The 27,894-nt window shown below is 38.6% G+C and overlaps 1 protein-coding gene across 1 annotated transcript; it reads right to left on the minus strand.

Annotated features, from left to right (window-relative positions):
* Positions 1–2,708: 2,708 nt before the first annotated feature.
* Positions 2,709–27,078, minus strand: SUCLA2 (succinate-CoA ligase ADP-forming subunit beta). The gene is made up of 11 exons (XM_065653028.1): positions 26,899–27,078; positions 24,491–24,674; positions 13,830–13,929; positions 13,474–13,636; positions 10,645–10,773; positions 10,051–10,189; positions 8,596–8,757; positions 8,372–8,514; positions 5,706–5,826; positions 5,315–5,403; positions 2,709–3,521 (listed from the first exon to the last, which is right to left on the minus strand). The coding sequence occupies exons 1-11, from the start codon at positions 26,983–26,985 to the stop codon at positions 3,447–3,449; spliced, it is 1,392 nt and encodes a 463-aa protein (XP_065509100.1). The 5' UTR covers positions 26,986–27,078; the 3' UTR covers positions 2,709–3,446.
* Positions 27,079–27,894: the final 816 nt, after the last annotated feature.

Consider the following 27,894-nt stretch of genomic DNA (forward strand, 5'->3'; position numbering starts at 1 on the left):
GTATCACAGTAGAAAGTGGTTTAAATACATTAAAACTGGTTCAGCAGATAACACTACAAAAATTTTAAAAATGAGACAATCTTTACCCTTAATTTCCACCAGAGCTGTCTTCAAGTACATTGGCCACAACGTGCCACAAGTCTAACACTTGAGGGAGATGCGGAACATTAGAACAGCTAATTGTGGAATTCAAAGGTTGATAGTGGTTACATTATTCTTACAAAAAGCCATCTGCTTTTCCGATATCTCAAAACAGTTGTAAAACTCCACATGGATAACAACTGCAAAGGGCAGCAAGTTCCTCTAATACAAACTCCTTTTACTGCCATTAAAATTCCTGCTCCTTTGAAGCTCTTATCTGTAAGAAGTGCTTTAACAAAGTAAACAAAACATGAAAAATATGTAAAAGTGTTGCTTTTGGCTGTATACACTAATTTTAGGAAGTTTCCATTCTTACACATCTTTGATTATTACTATCGCAACATAGTATGGGTAAGGAAGTTGTTTACAAAGCTTTAAAATGGTTCAGATAGTTCCTACATGAGCTTTGGGCCTTTAAATTATCAACTACACACAAAATGGATTCATATTCCTTGGTTGCAACATACTTTGATTTAGGTGAAACAGACTGAAGAACGATTAAAACACGCACGTAATTAAGTGGTCCCAGAGCACTCTAGCACCTTGTTAATTAAAGCAAATCTCCTCATGCCTACTTAGGTCCAAGATACTTAACACAAATCAATCACTAATTTTGTTTCTTCAAGTGAAATAACAAGAAACAATGTTTCCAGACCCTTATCTTGGGAAAGGTGCATGCCTGGCACCCATATACACCTATATGACACCTATCCACACCATCCTGGTCACAGTCCTTCATATGGTCTCAAGTTGTGCCAGGGAAGGTTCAGATTGAATATGAGGAAAAAAAATTCTTAACGGAAAGGGTTGTGAAGCACTGGAACAGGCTGCCCAGGGAAGTGCTGGGGTCACCATCCCTGAAGGTGTTTCTAAGACAGGTAGATGAGGTTCTTAGGGACATGATTTAGTGCTAGAGTTCTGTTATGGTTGGACTCGATGATCTAGAGGGTCCCTTCCAACCAAAATGATTCTATGATATTACTGTTCCCTCTCGTCCCACACTGCCCACAGTACTCGATCCCTTACACACACAACTGTGGCACCTTACTCAACCCCTTACACGCCACTGCTTCCAAAGGGAAATTCAGTTCTTTCCAGTTAGGAAGTATCTGGATTACAGAGCCTTAAGTGTTGCTGAAGGAATTTAAAATAACTACCTGCCAATCTACCCATTGTAATTTTAGCATTAAGAGTGATTTGGTACATTCTGAACACTCTGGTCAGCAAATTGTAGGCATCCACCTTCCTAGCCCACACCTACTCTTCATCCTTTGTTAAAGGAACATGATGGGCTTCAGGTTTACCCCAGTGGCAAAACATCACTTTCCGTCCCATCTATTATTTGTGAAAATGCTATTGAGAACAGCAGTATTTTACATTCCTCTCAAAGATGGAAATGACTTCGCCTTGGCTCCCTCTCCCCTACTGAACCACATTTAACAGTTCAAAGAGCATATAAGGAAATCCTGGACTAACAGCAGGATCTCGTTTTGCCTCCACTCTAATCCAGTATTTGTACTAAAAGACCATTTTGTCATTTTAGCCAAATCAAGTCACTTTTGTCCTATTGTTCCTCTCTCTGATTTAGAAATAATTCAGCTGGTATGTTTAGACAAATAATACCTCCTTATGAACCTGGAAAAGATTTTAAAAGTAAAAAAGGCTGGAAGCAAACCCACATGCTAGAAATGAATTATATTCTCTAAATTATTCATTGCTCAACAAATCTATTCAAACTAGTTATCTCTGCAAATCCATTCAAGGCTATTGAATAAAAGCAATTCCAAGCATATCCACAAGCCCAGTTTAGCATGCTGGATCAACAGCACACAGGCAGTTGTGAGAGAACAACTAGAACTGAAAATAAACCAGTTTAAATTCATAGCAGGTTTAATTTCTGATGGTTTTCTTTAGTATTGCAAAAACTACGGAAATACACCATGCTGGTTGAAAGTTTCTTCATTTGTCACCCTACTTACCTCACAACTGTGTATAAATGACTAAGTTTCCCCACATTTCACATAATCCTTCAAAGTCCTTAGTCCACGATCATAGGATTTCCCATGTTGAAATGCCACCACAGACAAGTCTTCAGTATTTCCTGATAAAACTACACTATCATTAGCCAAGAACATAGCATTTTAAACAAACAAACCAACCAACCTACAAAATACAAACAAAAATGAGTCATAATAATTTAACAGTGTTTGGAAACTAGGCAGAAAATGGATCATCATCCAAATTCCAAGTTCTTTGTAATGCTAAGACTAGATTTGTTACGAGAAGCACCATTTCGCCAAAAAGCAACATTTTCCTGTGTATTTTTGCAGAGATGAGTTATGGCCACTTTAATAAGACATTATATGTATGATAACTGCCCAAACTTTTCAACACAGCATGAATACACATTTTTAACCACACAATGCAATTCAAGGAGAAAAAAAAATTAACATATGTACTACTGGTAATTTACTCCTAAAAATCTTTTAGCTTGCTATCTTAAATTATTGTTTAAGCCATGAGTATTTGCAATTTATCCAAATGGTGACGTAAAGAAAAAAACAGTCGACGTTTTGGGAGACATTTTATTAATATACAATTTTATTAGTGATGTACAATAGACATTTTAATTCTCTATGTATTCTTTCTCCTTGAAGTTTGGTAAATGCTTGTTCATATATAAAACTACACAATGCTTTTTTGTAAGGGCCGGAAATCGTGAAAATCTAAGTGCTACAGTATATTTTGTAGTGATTAAACATGTTGTCCAGAAGAATTACCAGCCACTTCATCGAAGCACTCCTAAAAATGCTTCTGATCAAGTTCAAATGCACCTGTTCATAAATAATGATTGATGTGCTCACATCCATTATACTGCTAAGTACAACTGTTTCCAATATAAAATACCGTTTCAATACATTTCTCCACCTGGACAACTAGATAATCTAGTCATATTTATTTTAACCAAGGCTAATACAAATTTACAAGTAAAGAAACTTCAGAATTTATTCAGAATAATGATTTTTCAACCAGAAGCTTTACTTTGGACAATGCAGAAGTATATTGCAAGTGACATTCTGCAGCAGAAGCTGGAGGCTTGAGAACAACAACTAAGAAGGGCTAATACCAGCAACACACGCTCTTACAAGAAGTCTGACCATTCTGAATGTTAACATTAAAGACCAGGTACTTCATTTTGTGTGCCTGTCAAACAGTCAAAACCTCCACACAAAAAAAAAGAAAAATATCCCACAGAACACAGTATTTCAGAGAACATGTTGGACACCTGCATGGCATTTCTCAGATCAAATTGGCAACTGAAATTTAACATCCAAATGAGCTTGTTTTGCTAAGGTGACTATTTCAGAGAGCTTCACCACCTGAAAAACAGAAAATCAAGACTTAACTTCAAAACAATCCTAACTTGAGTGAGCTGGACCAATCTTTTTAAACAAAGTAATGGCAGAGGATCATCAGCAAGATCTTAAATACAGGCTGGGGGGGTGGGCGAGAGGCAGGTGGTAGATTATAACTTAGTCCAGAGCTTCTTAATCAGTTCTGAATGAAGACCAGTCAAACCTTTTAGAAAACATCTCACAGTTACACAATGTCTGGTTCTCATTTACAATGAAGTATCTTGACAAAATGCTACAAGTTTTAAAGTTTATGTGCTACTTCATTTTCCTGGGAGGTGTTGGGTACCCACTCACAAGAGATTCTATATATCTAGAAGCTGTATCTCCTCTGAGTTTGTTGCAAGCATTTCTGGATCTTATTTTGTACTTTATGGAGCCTCAATTTCTCTTGCATAGTAACTCAAACGCTCTATCAATTATTTCCTGCTTAGAATCAAATATTATAACTAAGTGGTTCTTTAGGAAAAAAAAACGATTCAGAACTGTAAGTTTTCCTGCGATACAAGATCCACCCTCTGATTTTTTGCAGATCAAAAATTTTCATCTTTGCTGTTGCTACACATTTGTAGTATGTTTTTCTTGCTCACATTACCTAACTTGGAAAGCACCTAAAGTATTAATACACTAGAATAATTTGCAGATATTTGTTAACTATTTAGGTAGGAAAAAATACTTCAAACATCCCTGGTTATAATCACTGCTTTGAACACTCAGCTAATTACTCTGATCTATCCTCATCCATTTGTTTATCCCCCTCATGGCATCACCTTACATAAACCTGTTTAAGGAATTACCTTATCAGCAACATACAAGAACAACTACAAGCCTTTCAAAAAGTGCTTCTACAGACACAGGTGATTCAAGATTACAAAACTAATTTGAACTCAATTTGCATGGTGCCATGATTCAGCTGAGAACTTTAGATTCAGCAGCAGCTTTAGAAGATGTATCACATAGGTGAATATATAGCTTAAAGACCCATACATACTGCTAGGGAAGATTTCTGTTGACCTAACCAAAGCTTGATCAGCCTAGCAGGTCTTAATTCTATTCCTTAAAACAGTGGGCCATGCTGTCCAGCTAAATAAGTTCTTCCTCCAAGCAATTCACAGCTGCTTCTAGAGGTTCAATGCCAGGAAACTAAGCAAAACAAAACAAATACACACAAAAAAAATCACAAACAACCCGTCTGAATATCTAATTATCTTATAAGGACAGGACAATCAACTATGTTTCATTTTTAATCATGCACACTGAAATATAGTAGTCTATCAAAGGAAGTGTTACACTGCATTTTTCAGCTACCTAAATGAAAGTACTTTTTTCAATTAATAAAGCTAAGCTCTTAGCCATTCCCCTATCAAAGAGAGTGACTCATCTGGTCATTTACCGGGGTGTTTGTGTTGTTTTCGTTTTGTTTTCATTTTGGGGTTTGTTGGGTTTTCGTTCGGTTTGGTTTTTTTGTTGTTGTGGGGTTTTTTGTTTGGTTGGTTTTTGTAGTTTGGGGTTTTTTAAACTTATTTTTTAATGTGCTTTTGGGGGCAGGGGGGAAGTCTCCAACACAGAAATTTCTGGGGTATAACAGCTGCTTAGTTCTTCTCCTTACAAAATATGTACTTATTAATTTGTAAAACATTCGCTTCAGGCCCTGATAATAACCTAAGCTACCGTTAGCTGATTTAACAGAGTTTCAGCTTTTCAATATTCTGCAACAGGTGCTGTGTTCTGAAAAGAGTATCTGTAACCAGCTATCTTACCATTTTTGCAGCTTCATCCAAGTCATCACACGCGAGGATTTTGAGGCCACTAGCTGTTATTAAAGCTTTGGCATCATCAACTCGTGTACCTTAAGAAACAGATAAAATGCCATTCTTATTGAAGAGGAGACTACTACCAGAGTATTCTCACATATTTTTAAGCAGCCTGTTCCAAAAATAAGTCTGTGAATAAATCTAGAAGACAACAACTTTAATAGTTATAAAAGCAGAGAAACTCTTTTTATTAACTTGCAAATCATCACCCAAATTCAAGGTTTGCCGTATTTTTCCATAATCTTCAGCTTACAGGCAACTTGCTACGCAATATATAAGCTCAAAACCATTTGCTAATATGGACAAATATATTTAACATGTACTGAAGCACACTCACCTTGCAACCGTACCACAATAGGTATCTTCAGGTCCAAATCCTTCACTGCCATTACGATGCCTTGTGCTATCACATCACATCGCATGATGCCACCAAAAATATTTACCAGAATAGCCAGTACCTAGAGAATCAATTACAATATTCACATTAAAAATAGCCAGAGGCACATCAGAGAAAAGCACCACTGAGCCTTTCAGCCTAAGGAAAATTCCAACTCCATAAGTGTAATGAGGGGCTCTGCAAAAGACAGGGAACATTTCTGTTCTAGAGAACATCAGCAACAAAAGTACAGTTCTATAAAGTCACAGCAGAACAGTTACTTCAGGAAAACCCTATTGCAAAAATGCCTGTCCCAAGAATCTTCCACACTGTCCTTCAATCCAGCATGAGCTGCAGGCAACGGCCGTTACTCTTACAGTGTGTATTCTGTGTAGCTACTCTAAAAGACACACACCCATTTTGTGTACAAAGCCAACACTGTCCACTACTTCAGAATATTCTGAGCATGATTAATAAAGAGAGCTGTTCAATTTTGTTCAAGCAAGTCAAACAGACAAAACTTGAGTGAAGTAATTTGTCAACTGTTTATCTTTCCGTTTCTAACACTATTCCAGCAGAGGTACCTCCACCACAAGTACCTGCACATACTGAAGAAGCCATGCTAAAGAACACAGAAGATTTACAAAACCCACACACAAGACACTGTTTATACAGTTTACTTAAAAAATAGTATGCTTAGAGGGAAGCTATCTGAAATATGTTTTATTCAGGAGGACTAAGCATGAGGTTAAGGGAAAGTCTTTTCCTACTGAAGTAGTGGAAAGGAGGGGTAAAAAGAACATAGTCAATGGTGAAAGATGCAATAAAGTAGGAGCGAAAATGGGTAGACAGCCTCGGAGGACAGAATAAACTTAACAAAACAAAATATTAATGTGTAACTGGTTAATAAACAATTGCTTGGTTCTTATTATCTTGCAATTCAACTAGCTCATCTGTGTGACATTGTTCTTGCTACTGCTACTAAAGGGTAGAAGTAACTGGCACCCCAGAAGGCTGTTGCAAACACCACCCGAACTGAGCCCAGCATGCAGCCAGAGTGCGGTCCATGACACCAGTGGGCTGTGCTGCTGTTTCACTTTCAGCACCAGGAATCCCAGCTACAGTCACAGTTTTTTGATAAAACAGTGAGCAGCTGAAGGAAGGCAGAAAAGGAAAGATACGTTAAGAACTCTGTTTGGACACCTCATGTCCATGCAGCAGCAGGGAATTATCATTGCAAGAACTTGTCCCAAATCAACAATCCCCAGATTCTTCCTTGTTTCTTCTCATCTTCTCTCTGTAATTCAGGTGCTCTGTGCCTGTGTCCCTTACTTTTACCTCAGTCTCTTGAAAGACCATGAAGAAAGAACACGTCTGATGAGGAGCGGCTGAGGGAACTGGGGCTGTTTAGCCTGGAGAAAAGGAGGCTGAAGGGAGACCTTACTGCTGTCTACAACTACCTGAAAGGAGGTTGTAGCATGGAGGGTGTTGGTCTCTTTTCCCAAGTAACAAGTGATAGGATGAGAAGAAATGGCCTCAAGTTGCACCAGGGGAAGTTTAGATTGGATATTGGGAAAAATTTCTTCACAGAAAGGGTTGTCAGGCATTGGAACAGACTGCCCAGGGAAGGGGTGGAGTCACCATCCCTGGATGTATTTAAAAGACATGTAGATGTGGTGTTTAGGGACATGGTTTAGTGGTGGACTTGGGAGTGTTTGGTTTATGGTTGGACTCAATTATCTAAAAGGTCTTTTCCAAGATAAATGATTCTATAACACTCTTAAAGAGTGTGTCAGACCCTGCATTTGTTAACAAAAATCTTTCCAATGGGAAAGAGACTAAGCTCATCTGGAACATCACTCACTGTTTGTTTCTGGCCCTTTCCAAAGATGAGCAAGTGCTGCATAATATTCTGGTGCAAAAGTAGGATACCACTACCAGGTCCTGCAAGTCACTCCCACCTTTTTCAGCTACCTCTTTTTCATATTTTTCTTTCTTTTTAAAAAGTCCTAAACTGCCATCGACTTCCCACTGGGATAATCACCTCTCTCATCAATCCAGTCCCTGCAGTGTCCTTCTTGGATAGTAAAGCTCTTCCTCTAGTTGTTTGAACAAACAACTTATTTTAATAACATTCAGACACTTCTCATAACCTTTCGATAGAATAAAACATTAATGCCTTTCCAAATCCATTAAAAATTCATTTTATCTTACATTACATATAATTAGCACCTTAGTAAGTTGTTTGTGCACAGCACAGTGAACATTCATCTCTACAACTCTATGCATAAAACAGACCCAGCTGCAAAACAAGCCCAAAAGCCTGAAGTTTCTGACTCAAAGATTTCTGGGAAGATTCAAATACAGCTGTAACGTCAAACGGAAGACATAGAACTGCCTCCTCAGTACACAGTCAAAGAACCTATTTTTAAAAAAAGGGGAAAAAATTCAACAGGTTTTCAGGCCACCTTAATTTGCGCCAAGATCTAACATCATCTTTTTCTTCCCTTTTTAATTTCATGCTTATAAAAAGATGTTTTCTGGAGAACACACACCAAGTATTGTCTTTCAAATCACAGCCTGTTTTACCACTGTGTAGGACCTTGATATGCCAACTCTTCTCTCACCTTTTTATCAGAAGTAATAAGCTTAAAGGCTTCAGTCACTTGATGCACTGTAGCACCACCACCAACATCAAGGAAGTTTGCTGGAGTTCCACCATGAAGTTTAATTATATCCATTGTGGCCATAGCTAAACCGGCACCATTGACTACAGGAGAATAAAGAAAACATTTAGGAATTTGGTCTATAAATCCATTAGGTCATTTCAAATTCATTGAATAGAACATACCTAAGCAGCCTATGTTTCCATCCAATCCTATATAGTTGAGATCTGCTTTTGCAGCGTCCCTGTCTCTTTGATCTTCCTGTGTCCAATCCTGCATATCAAAGATCTTCTTCTGACGATAGGCTGAATTACTGTCAAAGTTTATCTTTGCGTCCATACACATCACTGAAAGGAAAAAAAAAAGAAACACACCATCATTTAATACTAGAATAACAGCTAAACTACTATATGAATATGTTAAAGTATGTTAAGTCAAACTTGGCAGCTAGCTCATGCAGTCCAAACAAAGTTTTGCTGAAAAGACACACTTAGCACTGCTTGTAATTACAAGATTCTCTCCAGTTGACCCATACAATCAGTTAAGTCCCTTTAACTGCACAAAAAGGGAAGATAACTGATTCCTTGAGACACTCTAGAAACAAAAAAGCTTACAACAAGCTGATAAATCTAAGCAAATTATGTTTTAGTAATTGGCATAAAATTAATCCCTACAGAAGGTCTCTGGTTTGGGTTTTTTTAATCACTCTTAGTTTTCTGCTTTTAGATTAAATATATATATTGTACGTGCATGCACGTAAGCACAGAAAAACACAATGAAAAAACACCTGAATTGGAAGAAAAGGTGTCAGAAGAACATCAAAACTAAATTTCTCTCTGTACAAATACAACACCACTTCATTTCTACCCCTCACTACAGATGATATAAAAATGACAAGGCACAAGAAACAGATGGGAAAGACTGCTCCCTACTGTTCATTTAAGCAATATTATAAAGGAAAAACAGTAACAATAGAGTAACTGTAAGCTTTGACAAAGGAGCTACATTCATGTTTAAATTTAAAACTGTTGTAGCCGAGTTCAAGTACAAATATGCTCTACAGACTTATTTTTTGGTGAGAGCAGAAGTGGCTGTGATTGAATATTAACTAACTATTCTGCAACTGGATATGCTAAAAACCTGATAAACATCAAGATACCACAAACACCCAAAGTCTTTCAATACATCAAGCATTAAATTCAACCAATCATTCTGATGCCCGAGTAAAAGCAGGAGATTTCTAGAAGGTGCTACTATTCTGGTTATCTTTTCACTACCAACTTTGAATACACAAGATGGCTCCAGTTTTGATTTATGAATTTTGAAAAGACCCAGTTTCCAGGAATGCCTTATGCTTGGTAGCCAAACACTCAAGATTGGCAGATGTGTTCATCTTAAATAAATAAAAACCAGGAAGCTATTTAAACTTAAAATCCTACTTACCACTTAAGAGCAGATATCTACTATGCTTAGATTTTCAAATTTACAAGTTTTATTAAATTTGTTTTTCAACATACTGTGTTAATGCTAAGTCCTCTTGCTGTAGACAGCTGAAGTTTCAGCAGTGCAAAGCAACTAACTTAGATGTACAAAAATTATAAACTCTTACACAAAGAAAAAAAAAAGAAAAAAACCATTACCAACTCCTGACGCATCTTCCACCATAGGATTTATTTCTATCATGGTAGCATCATATTTCAGAAAGAGATTATATAATTTGATCATGTTTTCAGCTGCTTCATCTACCAGATTAGGAGGAAACCCCATTTTTTGGGCAAGCTGAAAGTAAAAAATTGGTTATCGGTTAACTGATGTTTGGAGTTTGATTTAGTTACAAATTAGGAACGTCCCAGTTTAGCTATATAGTTCAGTGTCAATTGAATTTATAGATGAAGAACCTCTCCTGTCTTCCCAGGGGAGGGGGGGGCGCGGAAAAAGGTAACTCTTGGGTTTTAAAAGATTGTTTTCAATACAAAACACTGCACTTATCCTGAAGAGTGAGTAAAAAGTCATCATCATGTGCCTTTACAGAGCTATATAAAAGCTAGATAAAGCACTGCTATGCAGGGTTGGATTCACATCGACTATCACCTAAAAATACTTAAATATCTAGTTCAAGTCTGTTTCAAAATGGTTTAAGACAACTCAGCAGGTTCAATGCTTGCACACTTTACAAAATTTTGAAGTAACCCTCCCACCCTTGCTAATGTGTACTTTTCCACATTAACAATTACCCTAACAGCTTGCTCCTTTTTTATGCCTTCTACTATATCAATGGGTTCCTTAATTATCGCATCAGGATTCTCTGCAGCAACATCTTCAATATTGACACCACCCTGAGAACTGCCTATCAGCACAGGACCCTAGAACAAAAAGGAAAAAAAAAAAAAAAGGCATAAGTAATTTTATACCATGCAATTGAAACCTAGTTCTTCTCATAAGATATCTCACAGCAGTAAAACCTTGTTGTTAGTTGGAATTATTTTTTTATTTGGGCACTGTACTTTTATGCTTTTACTGAGGAGAATGTTATTCTCTATTCAACACATGTATACAATATCTTTTAATAATACTTTGCAAATTTTAAGGTCCATGTTGAGTTGAATTTCTTATTACAAGGAAAAGTTTCCTTTGTATATACTGCAGCAGAGCTATTAACACAGACATACTAGTTTTAAATTCTGATAGAAAGATTCAACTTAGTAATCATATGCATGTTCTAGGGTGTCACCAGAAAAAAACCAGCCTTTTCAGCTCCCCCTTCTCCACTCACCCCTACCCAAACACACACTGAATGCCAGGCACTCATTTATTCATTCTGCCAAGCTCCAAGGACAAATCTAGGTCTGCAGAACCTAGTGACAAATTACTGCAAACTACTCCTGTTCAGCAGGATCACAAAACTCAGTAACTGTAGCGTCACTGAAAGTAAGTTACAGAGTTCTGACAAAACTGGTCTCAATTATTCAATAATAAAATAAAGAAACCAGAATGGATAACATTTGCAGCAGACATTTTAAAAGCAATCTAAATCTCAACAAAAGCATCAAGGACTCACTACCATGGAACCTAAAAATCCCTTCCCATGGCAACAGTCCTCCAGTTCACAGTAAAGAAATACTCACTCGCATCATCTCAACCTACCTACCCTTATCACCACCCGTGTGTGGATTATGACAGCTGCTGTACTAAGGCAGCATTTCATATGAGCACAGGTCTTAAACATTAAACAGCCTTATAACTGTTGCCCAATAATTACAGAAAATGCAACACTGGGTTAGAGAACGATAACCACACCACTGTCCTCCCATCGCCATCCTTCCAAATGGAAACATATAGATGGTGAATTATCCTAGGTTCAATAAGGTTCAACCCAATGAACATTTCTGGATATTAATTTCCTGAACAGAGTCAGGAAGCTACAAACACAGTATAAAAATAACTCATTGTTCCACATAATTGACCAAAGTGAACAGTTTTGCTTAAAACATAAGACACCTTGACACCCGAGACATCAAGTTCCACTTTCAACTGACTATTTTACAGACTTTTTCCTTCCCTTAAAGGATGCGGTTTGCAGTAACACCAGGAATACATAGTCTGGTATTCAACCTTCACGCTTCCTTCTTTTGAAAGGCATTTCCTCATCATAAGCATCCTAGAAAAGTCACAGCAATTACAAGCACATCTAAAAACATGACTTATAAAGCCACCAGTAAAAACAAAGTACATCCCTATCAAGACAATAATTCACACAGCTATGCTCTATATACACTAATAAGATATTCTTTATACAAGAGCAAGTTAGAAAAATGTTTTTCTTTATCAGTTACTGTAAATTTTATTTCCATAAGGATCCTTGCTTGAATAGTACATGATTTTAACATTATAATATCCATCCATTTGCAGTATTTTAATGCCACCTTGTGGTAAATCTGGAGCGTGTATTATAGCATTTGGATCTTCCCAGTTTTATTATGGAGTGCAACAACATGTAGGCATCCAAATCATGTAATTGTACTGAAATCCAGCACAACTGATACCTTCCTATCAGAAAGAACACTACAGAGGAAGAGGAAAGAACAAATACAACATTGAACTCCTAATTTCGCAAAAAAATATATATAAGAGAGTAAGACTAGTTTCCTCATTTCTCCACAGAAAACTATTTCTTACTCATGCCAGAGATACTCTGATTACCAAGAACAGTGCCTCTGCAAACTTTTAAGCATCTGGACAGACAAAACTCAGTTTTTGTTGAGCTTCAGAAAATAGAGTTCCAAGATCTGCTATACCCTGGCTTTGCTGAAGTTATTTAGCAATTCATGCTCTACGCTCCACAATGAAACACTAGTCTGTCAAAAAATATACCAACACATTTCAGTAACCAGGTTTGAATTGTAGGCTAAAAGACTACATATCCACATATACCGGACATATAAGCAGAAGAGACTATGGCTTTCATCTTCCTGAAAGCTCTGAAAACAGACTTCTAGGCCCGAATTGTTTTACCAACTCCAGAAGAGTACTAGTGTAAGAAAGATACTGGCCCTCTCAAAACTGAGGGGCACAACTGCGCACCTCTAGGAACGTCTACATATTGGAGAAAGAGGATGTTTGATTTATCCAGAACCACTGGCTCTTCCAAAATACTTTTACTTATCGTGTTCCTGACACTCTTAAATAGTGTGTACCTGTACATGCACACATAGAGCCGCATTTTTAAACTAAACTCTAATAGAAGTATCTGGTAGATAAGCACAAACTAACACCAAAATGAAAATAACTCCCCCATTCCACCCATCTCCCCTTCAGTCATATGACTCTGAACTTCAGTTATGGCTACTGGTATTATTCCTTAAATTTAAATCGCAGCATTACATTTTTAAAGCATTTAAACACTAAGGCAATCATACAGTCAGAGATACTAGGAAACAAAATATAGCTCACATATATTTCTGATTTTCAAAAGCAAGTGACCAGTACAATAAACAGTTTTGTTTGTTTTTTAAACTCAGCTATAACAAGTTAATTAGTTTACTTCTATTTTTAATATTACTCACTTGAAATGACCTTTCCATTGTTATTGCAAAATAGTATTCTCTCCTGGGATATCTGCGCTCACAGATAAATACTTGGTTGCATATCCTGCCCTTTTCTCCTGTCTGCTTGGTAAACAACTTCTTTCCAATCATTCTGGAGGAGACAGCTTTTGCTTCTTCTGGACTAGAATAAAAGAAGCTCAGAATGTGACAAAAACTGCTGGAAAAACAGAGGTAGCATAAAAAAATATTATCTAACTCTTGGTATATTAAGGTTAATAATTAAAACACTGATTTTAAACTAAGCAATGGGTTCAATTTATAATGTGAAACTTTGAAGTTTTTCCACATGCTCAGATAATTTAGAAAGAACTTACGAAAAAACTATTTTCACTCCTCCTTTGAGGCCACCTTCAAATGTTCCTTTTCCTCTACCACCAGCTAAAACCTGTGCTTTTACCACAAGATCCTTTGAACCTGGAATGAAAGAAAACCCAAAATTTGTGATCTGTGACAACTAAAACAAATTGCCCCAGGTAAAAATCACAAAGGCTGTTATCACCCCCCATTCGAAACGCAAATACATGAATCAAAAACTGTATTGTAACTCACACAGGTTATTCCAAAAGTCTCAAACCATCCATAAATTGCAGCATCAGGCTGTTCTGTGAACAAACCTTGGTGAGTCAGTATCCAAAAGTGTTGATACTTTAAGTGTTCTGATACACCTTTAATGAGTGTTTGAATCACAAATGATGAAGACGTTAGTATCTCACAGACTATCAAAAAGATGAAACTGAATATCCAACACACCATAATCCAATATTTTCTTCTGTCAAGTACAAATACCCTATATCTGTAACCACTATCTTCTCAGCAATGATACGTAACAATGGCACTTACCCAAGTCAACTTGCAGGTCACTACAGCTTCCATTCAGCAGAGCACTGATGCATAAGCTTGAGTGCTTTGCAGAAGTCAGAGGCCTAAGTAAATCTACTGTTTTTCCCAGAGTAGGCAGAATGAGTCCTTTAGTTGCCTTTAATGGTTTTAAAAGCCCTTTCCAAAATATTCTTCTAGGTAGGGGAGACTATGTGTTTAGGTTTTAAAAGAGAATATAATCAAAATCAACTCAGATATTCTGAAGCATCATTGAAAGACAGAAAGCAAAGAAAAAGTTTCATCAAGTCATTTAAGGTGATAAAGGAATTAAAACACAGCCCTGAGTTATTATTAAAGTTCAATTAAACTCAATACACTGCAGTGAACAGCTACACTGCAAGATGTAAGAGCTGCCCTGTTCACATCTGTGCAGCATATCCCATCTTTTCTCATGCCACCATTAGCTGAGCCACTCTGGTCTTCTCAAGTGAAGAAAGAACTTGCTCTTCTCTTGGATGTGAAAAGGCAGCCATGGCAAAGCCTCAGAAAAATTACAATACTTAGCAAAACCAGCCGCTATGCATACTGAAAAACATTATGTCACACAAAGAAGTTGTGCTGATTCCTATTTTGGCCTCCATCGTGCCTGGGCAGGTAAATTAAACTTGCAGAGTATCCCAACCCAGGGTGGCAATACGCAAAGGGAATGCTCAAGTTACTACTCCTAGTTACTTGTAGATTTTATTTCTTGACTGTCTACCTAACAACAGACCTCTGAATTCGCAACCAATATGAAGTCCTCCAGCACAAGAAGCACGCAGGTTATAAACACACAAGTATATGTTGACTTACTATAGTCTATTATCTAATATTCAATTCAGTTCCTGAAGATAACTGTTTTTTATAGCTAAGCACTGGCAATCAAGTAAGTTAACATGCTTTATAGAAGCCACGTAAAACAAGACTTTGGCCTTTTTTATTCATGAGACCAACTTTTATGCAATTAGTTTAAGTACAAAGCTTGCTTAAGGAAACACTAAGCCTCAGGTAAGATTATAAATAGTTTCATGGATAAATGAAACCATATGCTCCAACATGCAAGCTTAAAAATAAAGGTCCATCCATTTGAACACAATTTACCTTGTACGTACATACAAACACAAAATTTGGAGGACCTTGACTTATCAGTGTTAGCATAAAAGACAGAGGAAAATACTGTCTTCTCTGTGAAGAGAGTTGAAAAATAATAATAATTAAAAAAAACCTACACCACACCACCGCACTTGCACTTGCTCCCTTGCTCACAGAAGATCCATTTGGCCTCCTTTACAAGGAACTGAAGTGACTCAAGTATTTAAGATATAAAATATTCACAGTATTATTTAAATTACTGTTTCGAGCTTTCTACACAAGTTTTATATCTGACAAAGATTCAAAACTGATATACTTAGTAATCAAGACTAAGAGATTTAACTTACAATCCAGTAGGACGTTCAGAAGAGAGGGTCCTATTTCTCAACCCTACACTAAGCCCAGAAAGTAAAAGCTGCTTCTGAGTTTTCAAGAAAGCCACAAAGTTCAACCACAGGCACCTTCTTAGTAGCAATTACTCTTCCTAGAAATAAAGATCAGAATCTGAACAAGTCAGAAGCAGATGCAAACTAAAGCTCTGATCAAGGTGTCACCTGGAACATTACATTTAGCCCTGGGCACCATCAAAAAAAGTAGTTTTCAATGGGAAAGACTAGGATGACCAATATAATGAAGAGGTTCCCTTACAAGAAGAGACTAAAAGAGCTTCGCACTTCTTCAAATCTCCCAAAGGAGAGGAAAGCAGGAAACACGATTGTGGCCTTTGGCCATACCTGGTGAAGGACAGAGCAAGAACACACAACTACATCAAACATTCTGTTTCCTGCTCTATACCAGCCAAAAACAAACACCACCTGCTGAGGGAAGTCAGTTTTTAAAAGGTGCAAGGAAAAAAAGACACTTCTTTGCACAGAGGATAGTAAAGCCTGCCAGGAGACATGAAGCTAGATTAAGAGATTCAAAAGGAACTTGGCAGAAATATTCTCTCTGATACTCCCAAAACGACAGTTAAGAATGCCAGGGGAAACAAGGGGTACAGACTGCAGATAATAGCCAGGCTAACAATTCCCCTAAAGAGCATGGTCTTCCGTCACCATGAGAGGCAGAAAATTAGGCTAGATGCACCACTGGCCTGATCCCATGGAATATTTCTTAAGAAGTTAAGTATTATGCATTATTATACTTCGGTAACATATAAAAACGTCCCAAAAAAGTGTGTGAGAAACAACTTTAAACTCTTCACAATCACTTTTGGCCATAGCAAAATTGTCATTGGACTATCCCTTATGCAACATAATGCAACAATTGGGGCACTAATTAAGCAGGATATTAATGATTTGTAATTTGTTTTCCTACAGCACTACAAGCAAACTAGCTGCTTAATTGCATAAACACATAAAACTTCAAGGGTTATTTGACCAGCTATGTTTACACACAATTAAGCTGCACAGATGTACCCAAAACAAAATTCAAGATAACATGACCCCAAAAATCTTAACTTGACCCATGCAGAAAGTTTATTATTCAATAAACATTTTTTCCTACAGGTCCTATTTAAAGTGACCCTAAAACTAGGGGACAGAAGCGTTTGGTCACACATCTCATATACAGTGTTACAGCTGCAGCACTACCACACAATCTGACACAGCAGAGAACAGCTGATACACAGCAACCCAACAAAAAACTTAGAAACCGGCAGCTAACACAGTTTTCTACTCAGTATCAACAGTTGTGCCCTTCTGTTTTGCTTACACTACTTTGAAGTACTTCTAGGCTTCAGTGAAAAATAGTAGTTTCTGCCCTACAGCAGGTATCCACACACAAAGTTCAGAGAGTTTATGGCAGCCTACACTACAGCACAGCAGCACTGCCATCCTGCCTCCTGTCCTCGGCTTTGCACACCAGTCTGCTTTCTTAGGCCAGCATAAGTGTTTGCGAAATAATGCCTCAACTGTATCAGAAGAGCGACTCTGCTGAAGGCAAAAGCTGATCCAGCAGACAGTACTTCTGCAAACTGTGCGCCGTGTGACAAGCACACACACAGGGACGCTGAAGTGCGAGGGACAGAAAGCAGGACATCGGCTTTCAGCAGCAGTGACAAATCGTAAAGCCTTAACACCGGGCAGTAAAACAGAAAAACAGCAAACCTTTACTACAGCTAGTGTCTTGCAAGCAAGCTACAGACACAGAACAAGAAACTCAGAACAAGCATTTGCTAAGAGCTGCATTTATATACTAATGGCAATTAGCACTAAAAGCGTATGGAAGTAAACAGCTTGAAAATAATCAGGAAATGTTTAGAAAATTAAGATTAGAGACCAATGAGAACAGGTGCCTGGAACCTGCAAAACAGAAAGCCAGCATCTGTTTAGAACACCAGAAATCTATATAGTGTTAACACTACAGTTTTTATCTTCAACAATGCTTTATTAACTAGCTAGTGAAAGGGTAATACAGTCAGGAAACAGCCCGACCTTCATCTCTACCAATACTGATGTTTATTGATTAGAAGGAATAATTTCTGATTCCATAACCTAAGCTTTCAAACTGGAAGAAAGATCTCTTTCTCCTCACAGGCATGCGTTGATCTAAGTAAAACACAAATCTTATTATAAGTTTATTAAGAGGTGAGAAAGCTTGTTGTTCCTTTGTATCTCTGAAGTTTTCTGTGCAAGTAGAAAGTCTGACGATTAGGGCAGAAACTTTTTAATAAAATGTTCTGTTTTACAAGTTTCCATTCTGACTTTTGTGAAATCACTTTAACAACCACTTCTCTGCCCAGTGCTGGCTGCAGCAGCTGTACTGCTTCCCACCTTTTCAAACACCTTCATGATAACTATGCAAGCCTAATTTGTTCTGACAAAACAGACGACAGTAAAAGGCAGCGACAGATTAATAACACAAATGCCAGTCAAGTTCTCAACTACCATTCAACTGTAAACTTACCCTGGGAAAGAGATCAAGACTCTTAACTTTTGCCTCAGTTATTCTGCATTTAAAGGTTTTTAGTTCCAAGAAGAATCTCTCTCCATTTATAACACAAACCATTTTTTTTTCTTGTTGCACAGATACAATAAAAACTCCAAGTTTAAACAATATTGTTGTATTTACTGGAATTAGAGAAGGAAAAGATGTGCTTGCAACTAACAATTATCAACAGTTTCAACATAAAGAGGGTGCTTACCCTAACTTTGCCAACACAGGCAGAGAAACTCTTCAGAGTACACTGTCTGAGTTTTGTTAGTAAGTATAGTTATTTAGAATGTAACTTTGAAATTGCATTTTTTCGGCATTTGAAGCTTTAGAGTGTTACAAGAACCACTGCATGCAAATCAAAAGTATGATTACCGAAATAACTATGTGCCAGGAATCTTCATTCTTCCACCGAAAGGACCATACCAGTCAGGAGAGTAAACAAGATGTTTCACGCCTATTACAAAATATTATTTTCTACGCAAATACTTCCTGACATTAATCAACTGCATCAAGTTTTTCACTGACTCACCAGACAGGTTTGTTTTTGGCAATAGCTTAAGTTAAGCAATCAAAATATAGAGCTCAAAATTTGCATGTACTCGTTAGACAATTTATTTGAACTAGTGATTTATTATCAACAACATGCTTTGCTATTAGAACTTCAGAGGAGTGAAGTGCTACAAAAGAAAGCAAAGGTTGAAGCAAAATGTAAGCTTAGGATGCCAAAAAAGTAGTGTTTGCCAGAATCCAAGTAAATGTTCGGTTTCTAGATAGACAGAATCTGAGGGAATGGCAGGAAGATGTGTCACAGGAGGTTTAGGTTGGACATTAGGAAAAGGTTCTTCCCCTAGAGGGTGGTGGAGCACTGGAACAGGCTCCCCAGGGAGGTGTCACGGCCCCAAGCCTGACAGTGTTCAAGAAGAGACTGGACAATGCCCTGAGACACATGGTGTGAACTGTGGGGTTGTCCTGTGCAGGGACAGGAGCTGGACTCGATGATCCTTGTGGGTCCCTTCCAACTCAAGACATTCTATGATTCTACTGCTGGTTATCTGGAGATTTTGACCAAGTAAGCAGGAACATAACTGGAAAAAACCCACTTAGCACTGACCACTGCAGCAAGTTTTATTTAACACCTGGGACATTTCTGCACAAGTTTGCCACCTTAGATCATCATCTATGTCCTACTGGGTAGGGTCCCATCTGAATAAAGGCTCTGGAGCTTCAGACTGCACAAACAACCTAAAAGACAGCAGTTAACATAGTCAGGCAGATAATTCTCAAACAGGGAAAACTGACAACGGCAAAGCAACCAGAAAGTATTAGGAACAAAGAACTAGATGTGAGCTTTCAGCGTAACAGAGAGAAAAACTTAATCACAGACTACCAAGGAAAATGTGGCAAACACTAAGAAGAAAACCACTCCAGCTTTTGTGCCACTGTGCTTGGAATACCTATTACTTTGATGAGTTAATAAAGAAAAAGCTAGTACTTTACCTAAGAAAATCATGGCATACATTGTACTAAGCTTTGGTTTCTGACTAAATAAAGCCTGAGATCAACAAGCCTATTTATAATCACTCAGGTTTACATGCATTACTTTCTTTTTTTTTTTAAAAAAAAGATACATGTTGTATGTCTAACCAATAGAAAGAAAAATAATAACATTGAAAAGAACTTGAAAGGTCTTTAAGACATTAAAAAACTAAAAAGGTCTGAAAAGAAACATCTACTGATCACAGAACTGTCTGCAGGAATGCAGCCAAGCTAATTACTTGAGTCATTCTGTTAAAGGATTCCAGGAAAGATCATTCCTTATAAATCACACTGACAAGGAGATTGACTAGATCTCTTAAACTGCAATAGCAAAAGTAACAGCAGACTGCATTGCTTTCAGTCTTCTTTTAAGAAGTCTGGTGTAGAAAGGTGAAATGTTATGCACTCGGTTTCTCAACACCTCCTATTCTGTACAGCTTTTTATTTTATCAAAATGTGACAGTCTGTCACAAGCTTAAAGCCATAGGATTCACTATCTTAAAGTCCTACAAAACTACCAGAACACAAAAGCTACTTCAAGATATTAATCACTTCAGAACTCTTACCCTTCAAATCATCATGAATAGAAATATATGCTTCACATAAAAGAAAAGCAGGCTTTTCTACAGGCATATAATGTGTCACTCCCTTCCACACAACCGTTGACAGAGGAAGGTATCAGGAAGCATCAAACCTTCAGTTACAGCAACACACACACTTCCACAAGTGCTTGGCAGCAATACTACACATTTCAAAGAGCGCGTTCTGCTGAGCTATCTGCTATCACACTGAGGAAGCATCTGTTTTTCAAGAAATAGTCTTTAGGTTCATTAGTCATACAACTGATAACAAATCCATATCAGCTTCTAAATCGCCACTGGTCACAGCGCTAGATGGAACACATGCATAGGCTGAAAGCAAACCATCAACTTAGAGACAATCAAGACATTCTGCAGCCTCTTATCAACACTCTGGAAGATAATTTACTCAGCTGACTTTCAAAACTTGTCAGATGCTCATGTAACATATGAAGAGTCTCATATTGCAAAGCCCACAAATAACTAAAAATACCTTTTTCTTTTTTTTTTTTTTTAATCAATAAAGTATTTAAAACTTCATCAGATACAAGTCTTAGCTCTGAGTAGAATGCATTCTTTCAGTGGCACCAATGGGATCTGGATGTCTTAAATGAAGACAGTGAACTACTGGAGGAAAATAAAGTGAGCAGTGGCATTTATATGAGGTCCAAACCTGACCCCAGGGACTGTATTACTCAGTAGTAGTTATTTTAAAAGAATACATAGTTAAATGAACCAGTATGTGATAACAATTTACTGGAAATGAGATGGAGGGCTCTTTATAGGAAAAAGCTGCGCAGAATAAGTAACAAATTCCTATGATGACTCTCAACAGCCAGACAAATATGAAAAGAAAAAGCTATATGCAAATAAATATTGTAATAATTATGATGGCCAACCTTCCCATGACACAAGAGAAAATATTTTTTAAAAATAGAAGCATAACAATAATCAGTTGCAGATGCAGCTAGAATAGAAATCTCAGCTGAAAAAAGCACTTTAAGAAATCTGACAGCCGTAGCAGAAGTAAATTTCTTAAAAAAAAAAAAATTAAAAAATGAAGTTTTCTTCCTTAAGACTCAAACCATAAGTGATCTGTTACCATTGCTCGAAAGTTGCTCACAGCACCTAATTTCATCTCAGTTCCCTTTAAAAATATTAGCAAAATGTTACAGGAAAGAAAACAATGTAAGTTCAAATAATGTATTTTACTCCAAATATGTCCAAGATTACTTCACATATAGGTAAACAATTTGCTCTCTTTAGGATACTTTGGTCTTCAGCAGAAAAAATACCTAGTACAAGACAGACTGTGAGGTGGAGAGGAAGCATCCTTTCTGGCTTCCAGACTATTTCATCTAACTTCAGACCTCAAGATAAGCATAACTTCAAACGAAATTCTAATACATTTCATTATTTTTGTTATTTAAAGAGTATTTAGTGCAGTCTTCTAACTCCACTCTAATGCAAACTGCAACATTTGGATGCCTCAGCTTGATTCTACCACACGCTAGCTAACTTCACATGATAATAATCCTTGGTATGGTTAAGCTTTGGCTTTGTTCACACAACAGGGTTACACTGATTTAGCTACAGCCACAGCTGAACTATGATAATCTCTGTTAATGAGAAGGCTGTTATTTGTTATACACTAGGATAAAAAGTTACCCACTTCTAACTGGAATGATGTATTTGCAAAAGGAAAGAAATACAGTGCCAAACTCGAGTTTACAGAGAGCATGTTTCTGACTAAAGGTTATCAGGAGCATGTGGATCAGCAGCAGGTAGACAGGGCAAGCAGTATTAACAACTATCTTTGTAACAGTTTAGATAAACATTTGAAAAACCAGTTTAACACATAAAAAGAAGCAAAAGATAATCTCCTATCTACCAGCAACAACCGTTACACGACAAAAATAAACAATGAGTAGGTGGACAAAAAAAGTAAGATTTGTTGAAGTACATACCAAAGGAAAAATAGTAGGGAAATGGCTACAATAACAAAAAAATCCAAAACACTGGAGCAAAGAATAACCTGTCACTATTCAGAACGAGTTCTGGACAATGTTTGAGCAATGCCTCAAAAACTCAAGCTGCTGCAGTGTGTTGTCCTTTGAGGAAGTCTTCCCTTCCTCTTCTCAAGTACCAAAGAAAGCCACAGCATCACACACCAACTTAAAGTATATGGCTGACAACCAGAAGCCCTGAATTCCTTTATTCTAGCTTACTGAAGGATGCCAACTCAAACACTTCGCAATTTCATTTTTCTGACCCCAAAGAAACCACACACAGTCACGTACTCCAGATAAAAGGCACATGGATGAGACAGAGCTAAAAACCAGCTGTGAAACAGACCTACTTTGCCATAGTTCTCCTCTCTGAACAAGGAACAAAACAAAGGAATCCAGACCTGCGAGTTCCCTTGCTGTCTATCAAAGAGCCACAGGTAAAGGTTGTCTCATTTGCCACTAGAGGGAGGTCCATGCAGATATCAAAGTAAGTAAAAAGGTATGCCCAGTTTGTGAAGTTTAAATCATGCTACAAGCTCACTCTTAACAGAAGGCAAGGGACTAATCTTAAACCATTCTCGGAAGTATTTTAACATCTTTCTTTCATAGTAACGAAGTTATAATTTTGTATCATTTACTTTCTAACCAGAACAAGACACAGAAGGCAGGTAGACAATACCTGAATTTCTAGAACATCAGATCTGAAGGAAAAGCAGCTTTTCAATTCCTGTCTACATTACAAAGCAGCATAACTTGCTCGGGAAAAACATCTCTTTCAGATCTCATTTCTTGCATTAAATCTGCATGAAACTCAAATGAATCTAACAAAACCTATAACCTGGGAATCACTACAAATGTATCCATTTGGAGTTGAAAAGAGATTTATGTATTTGCATATGGGAGTGGAATATGACAAGCAACGTCCTCCATTAAAACTATGACTAGCCTGTGGGAAAGGGGAGCTCTAAACTAAAAAAAAAAAAAAAAAAAAATTATTAATGCCACAAATGATAGAAGTTGACTCCTACACTATTGCCAAACCAAACCCAAAATTTTTACTACGACACATAGCAGGTAAAGTGGCAAATCAATAGGCAGAATCAAGTCTTAAATGAAAGATCAATTCTAAGTAAGTATTTAAGCACCAGGCAAAGCAGATTGGATGCTTTTTCATCAGCAAGCCAGGAATTTACCATATAGCCAGAAGCCATCAAAGTTCTCCCCTCTTGCATGTAGTTGTATTCTGCCAGAACAGCACATTCACAAAACAATAGGATTTTACTCGTCTTCTGCAGCCTAAAGGTAAGGATCCTTCGCATCTCTGCTCTATACGAGATTTCGGACTACAGAAGCCTTACCTGCCACCACCATTGAAGGCTTTCACACAAGATGTCCTCTAACCTTGCTTGAGAGCAAAATGAAATCCATGATTTGCACAAAGTAGAGACTATTACTCATATCAAATAAGTTCAGGTAGTTGTATTAGTCTAGGCTAATACAGTTTATAACCTCCCCCGCTCCTTCTAAACAAGACTCAAAAGTTACAGGAAAAGTATCTGCAGCATTTGGGCTACAGGAACAATGGTGCCTGAAATCTACATTCACAACCTTCAGTGCAAATAGGATCAAGTCCTTCCTCATTGGAATTTCAGATAAACAGTTTAGCTTTATAAACCAGCCTCAATACCCAGGCAAAAGTGTCTTCAAAACTAGGTCACTTAACTGATTTCACTACATGCGTGTGCACTGAGCGATCTTAAGCACTAGGTAACTTCAAATTAGGAAGATGCCGGCTCCAAAGTAAATACTCAAATTGGCAAAAAAGTTGCTTCACACAAAAAGGCTCTCTTAAAGAGGTGGTATATTCAGAACTCCAGAAATGTCTTACCAAGAAAGACAGAAATAGTAGTTACACCTTGTATAAATCCCATGTCTATATTGTATATGTTCTCTTTAATATTATACCTATTTCTTTCGCTATTTTGTAAGCTTCATCTGGTGTCCTGGCAACTACTCCATGTGGAACAGAAATGCCAGCCTCCTGCAACAGTCCCATGCTCAGGTATTCATGTAGTGACAGCCTCCTCTGTTGCTGTTGTTGCACCTGAAACCCATGATTATTGAGTATTCCTGGACTTCCACCAAGTACCTGAAGGGAAAAAAAAAAAAAATAAAAGAAAGGAAAAAAAAAAACCACAAACAAAAAAATGACTGTGTTGGGAAAAACTGTCCTCTTTGTTTAGGTTAAAAAAGTCTACATATTAAACAAGTACAGTTTAGCGTAGCAATGCAAACACCTGATCACTTAATCCTGCACTTGTACATTATTCTTCCATATCAGTCATGTCAGGTGTGGTTTGGGGACATTTTATTGGGGCAGTGCAAAAGAGCTGGGGAAGTTGCTACCAGTGACAAGGACCAGCAGGGTTAAAATACTCTTAAGTATTTAGTTAGCATTTAAGTACTTTAAGGAATATATCTGCAGGGAGAACCTTGAGGAAGTTTGGAAGCATCAGAGAACAGACAAAAGCATGCAGAATACATTAGTTCAAAAGTTTTGGTAGATTGCCTCCTTCTGCCAAATTAAGAACTAAATTCTGGGGAGGGGCAGCAGAAACTAAGTTATACCACCTTCAAAGGTTGTACCCTGTGAATTTAATTTGCTACAGAACAGACAATTCAGCCTTCACATAACTATCATGACACAGAAAAAACTAGTTATGGTCCATTTCAAACATCTACACTGAATCAGAGGGTTGCCAAAAGTGTGAGATAACTTTATTATTTCAAATGCTAAGTAAAATAAAACATGCCTAATATTCAGCCCTGGAAATTACAGTGTGGAATGAGTCTAAATTTCATCTGCAAAAGTGATGTACAGAATCCCAAGAATTTCTGATATTTCGTATAAAGCAAAAAAAGGGGAGAAAACTATTTTGATTATAAAACATGAGAAGAGGTACTACATGAGCAGTGCTTTTTAAAAAAAGAAAAGGTACCCCATGGACTTCCGAGAAGACATAGTTTTCCAAAGGGTACCTTGTAAAGTAACTGTATTTCATAACAAGAAAATTATCAGCCACAAAAGTCAAAAACGTTTGCCACATTCTTCATATTTCATGATATAGGAACATGACCTTTATACACATATAAAACAGCAAATCTACTGAATTCAGCTAATCCATGTACGTAGATTAGCACTGATAGATTAACTGTAAACAGACTACAAAAACAAACTTAAACATAAGCAAATTTTTGCATCTATTTTTTATTTTTCAGTAGGTACCATTGGCATAAGTAGCACAAAAATCAGTCTGTATTACGAAGTTTCTAATAGACTAGGTTTTCAAGGTTTTGTTTCGTTTTGAATAAAGTAAACACGCAGACAACGCAAAAGCTTTACCGGGGCATTTCAAGCTAGCAAATAGACAGAGCCTATTTAAGCTCTAACGGATTCCTTCTGCAGACAACAGGCCCCTTCCTTGGCATCAAACCCAAGCAAGAGGTGCTGACCGCTGTGGCTGCTGTTTCTGGTGCTGCCTATCGGCCAGGCTGCGTGTAACACGAGAAGGGAACTCAACGCGACCTTCCTCCATATGGGGAAGGAGAAGAAAGTCACAGGGAGAGTTACACACTTCAGACTCCCCAGATCATTTCTTTGCACTGTATTCCAGGAGTTCTGCAGCCCAAAACAAGGCCAGACCCTGAAAAATTGGTAATGGCTTTAAACTAGAAGGGTGATTCAAGCTAGATGTGAGGAAGAAATGTTTTATAATGAGGGTGGTGAAACACTGGCACAGGTTGCACAGGGAGGTGGTAGATGCCCCATCCCTGGAGACATTCAGGGCCAGGCTGGACATGGCTCTGAGCAACCTGATCTAGGTGAAGATGTCCCTGCTCATTGCAGGGGGTTGGACTAGATGACCTTTGAAGGTCCCTTCCAACCCAAACTATTCTGTGATTCTATGAAAAAGCGTTCGCAGGAAACAAGAGCAGAGACTGGGGAGATGCGAGCTGGAAGGAGTTCACTGGCACAGCCCCAGCCCTGGTGTGAGTGAGGTGGCAGCCGAGATAGAAACACTGGGATTCCCAAGCGAGTGAGGGGAGGGGAGCCTGGAAAGGAAGGGAAGCGGAACCACGCCGGGAAGATCCGCCACAAGCAAGAACAGCAGCTGCAGGGGTCCCACGCCACAGGCGACCTCCGGCCGCCAGCCCCGCCGCCGCCACAGCGCCGGGCCGGGCAGGACGGCGGCGGGAGGGGGCTGAGGCGGCCGCTCCTCCCGCCGTCACCCCGCACGGAGTGACCCCAACCCCAGCCGGCCCGGCACGGCCCTGCCCGCTCCGGCCCGCCCCCTCTCCCGCGCGGCCGCTACCTTCGCCGTGGCGGTGCCCAGCGTGGCGCGGAGGCCGCTGCCCCTCAGCCCGGCCGACACCCGGCTGCAGATCATGGAGGCCGCCATGGCGGAGCCCCTCGGCCCTCAGGTGCCCCTGCCGGCGCGCATGCGCTGACACAGAGACGGCGCTGAGGGGACAGAGGGGATGGGGTGGAGCAGGAAATGCTCGCGCGACTCCTCTGCCTCAAGAACAACGGCCCACGGCGCCGGGGGAGGGGCGACTCTATGGTCTGTGAGGGCCCCGCCCATGCCCGGGTCGGCCGTGCTGCCCCCTGGCGGGGCGGGCAGCTCACCGCCTTCCCAGCCTCTCGGTTTTGAACAACTTTTTTTTTTTAAAAAAGGTTATTTTCCGACAGGGATCCTAAAAAGGGTTGTAATTCCCCCACAACCGTCCCGCCCACGCCAGGCCTGGCTGACGCCATGCGTGTCTGATAGGAGGAGACGGCCTCAGTTCCCTCCTACTGTCCCAACTTCGGTTCTGCTTCAAAATCGAAAATTTGGCATTACTTTTGCTCTGAGAATTTTTTAATATATATTTCAGAGTGTCTTTGTGCAACAACTCAAACATCCACTACCAAACTGAACTGAAGACCCAACATTTCTATGTATTTATCTCACAACCCTTTTTCATTGCCCCTGTATCAGGTTCCTCCACCTGGGACACAAAAACCATTTCTGGCTCATGCAGCTCAAAGCTTCGCCTGTACCTTTGCAATTTAGTATGTGTACGGTCACATCACTAATGAACCAACACAGGGGACAGACATCTCTGCAGAAACCCGTGAACAGACTTTGTGAGTCCCATGGAGGCAAAGCTTTTCCCTTCAAAATAAATCAGTAATGAGGAAAATAGTAGTGGCCTGGGAAAATGCAATTAGAAAACAATATAGAATGGAACAATCTCAAAAGGGGACTGAAAGTCTGTTTTCTTAAACCACAGGCATTTATTTCTCTTGAGTTTTCACTGCTGGCTGA

This window comes from Caloenas nicobarica, chromosome 1, assembly GCF_036013445.1.
Source record: "Caloenas nicobarica isolate bCalNic1 chromosome 1, bCalNic1.hap1, whole genome shotgun sequence".
NCBI classification, from domain to species: Eukaryota; Metazoa; Chordata; class Aves; order Columbiformes; family Columbidae; genus Caloenas; species Caloenas nicobarica.

Coding starts and splice junctions, on each gene's coding strand:
- SUCLA2 (XM_065653028.1), bottom strand. CDS start 26,985: ATGGCGGCCTCCATGATCTGCAGCCGGGTGTCGGCCGGGCTGAGGGGC. Junction 13,637..13,829: donor GGAGTGAAAATAGTTTTTTC/GTAAGTTCTTTC, acceptor CTTTTATTCTAG/TCCAGAAGAAGCAAAAGCTG. Junction 5,404..5,705: donor TATTGTGGTACGGTTGCAAG/GTGAGTGTGCTT, acceptor CTGTTTCTTAAG/GTACACGAGTTGATGATGCC.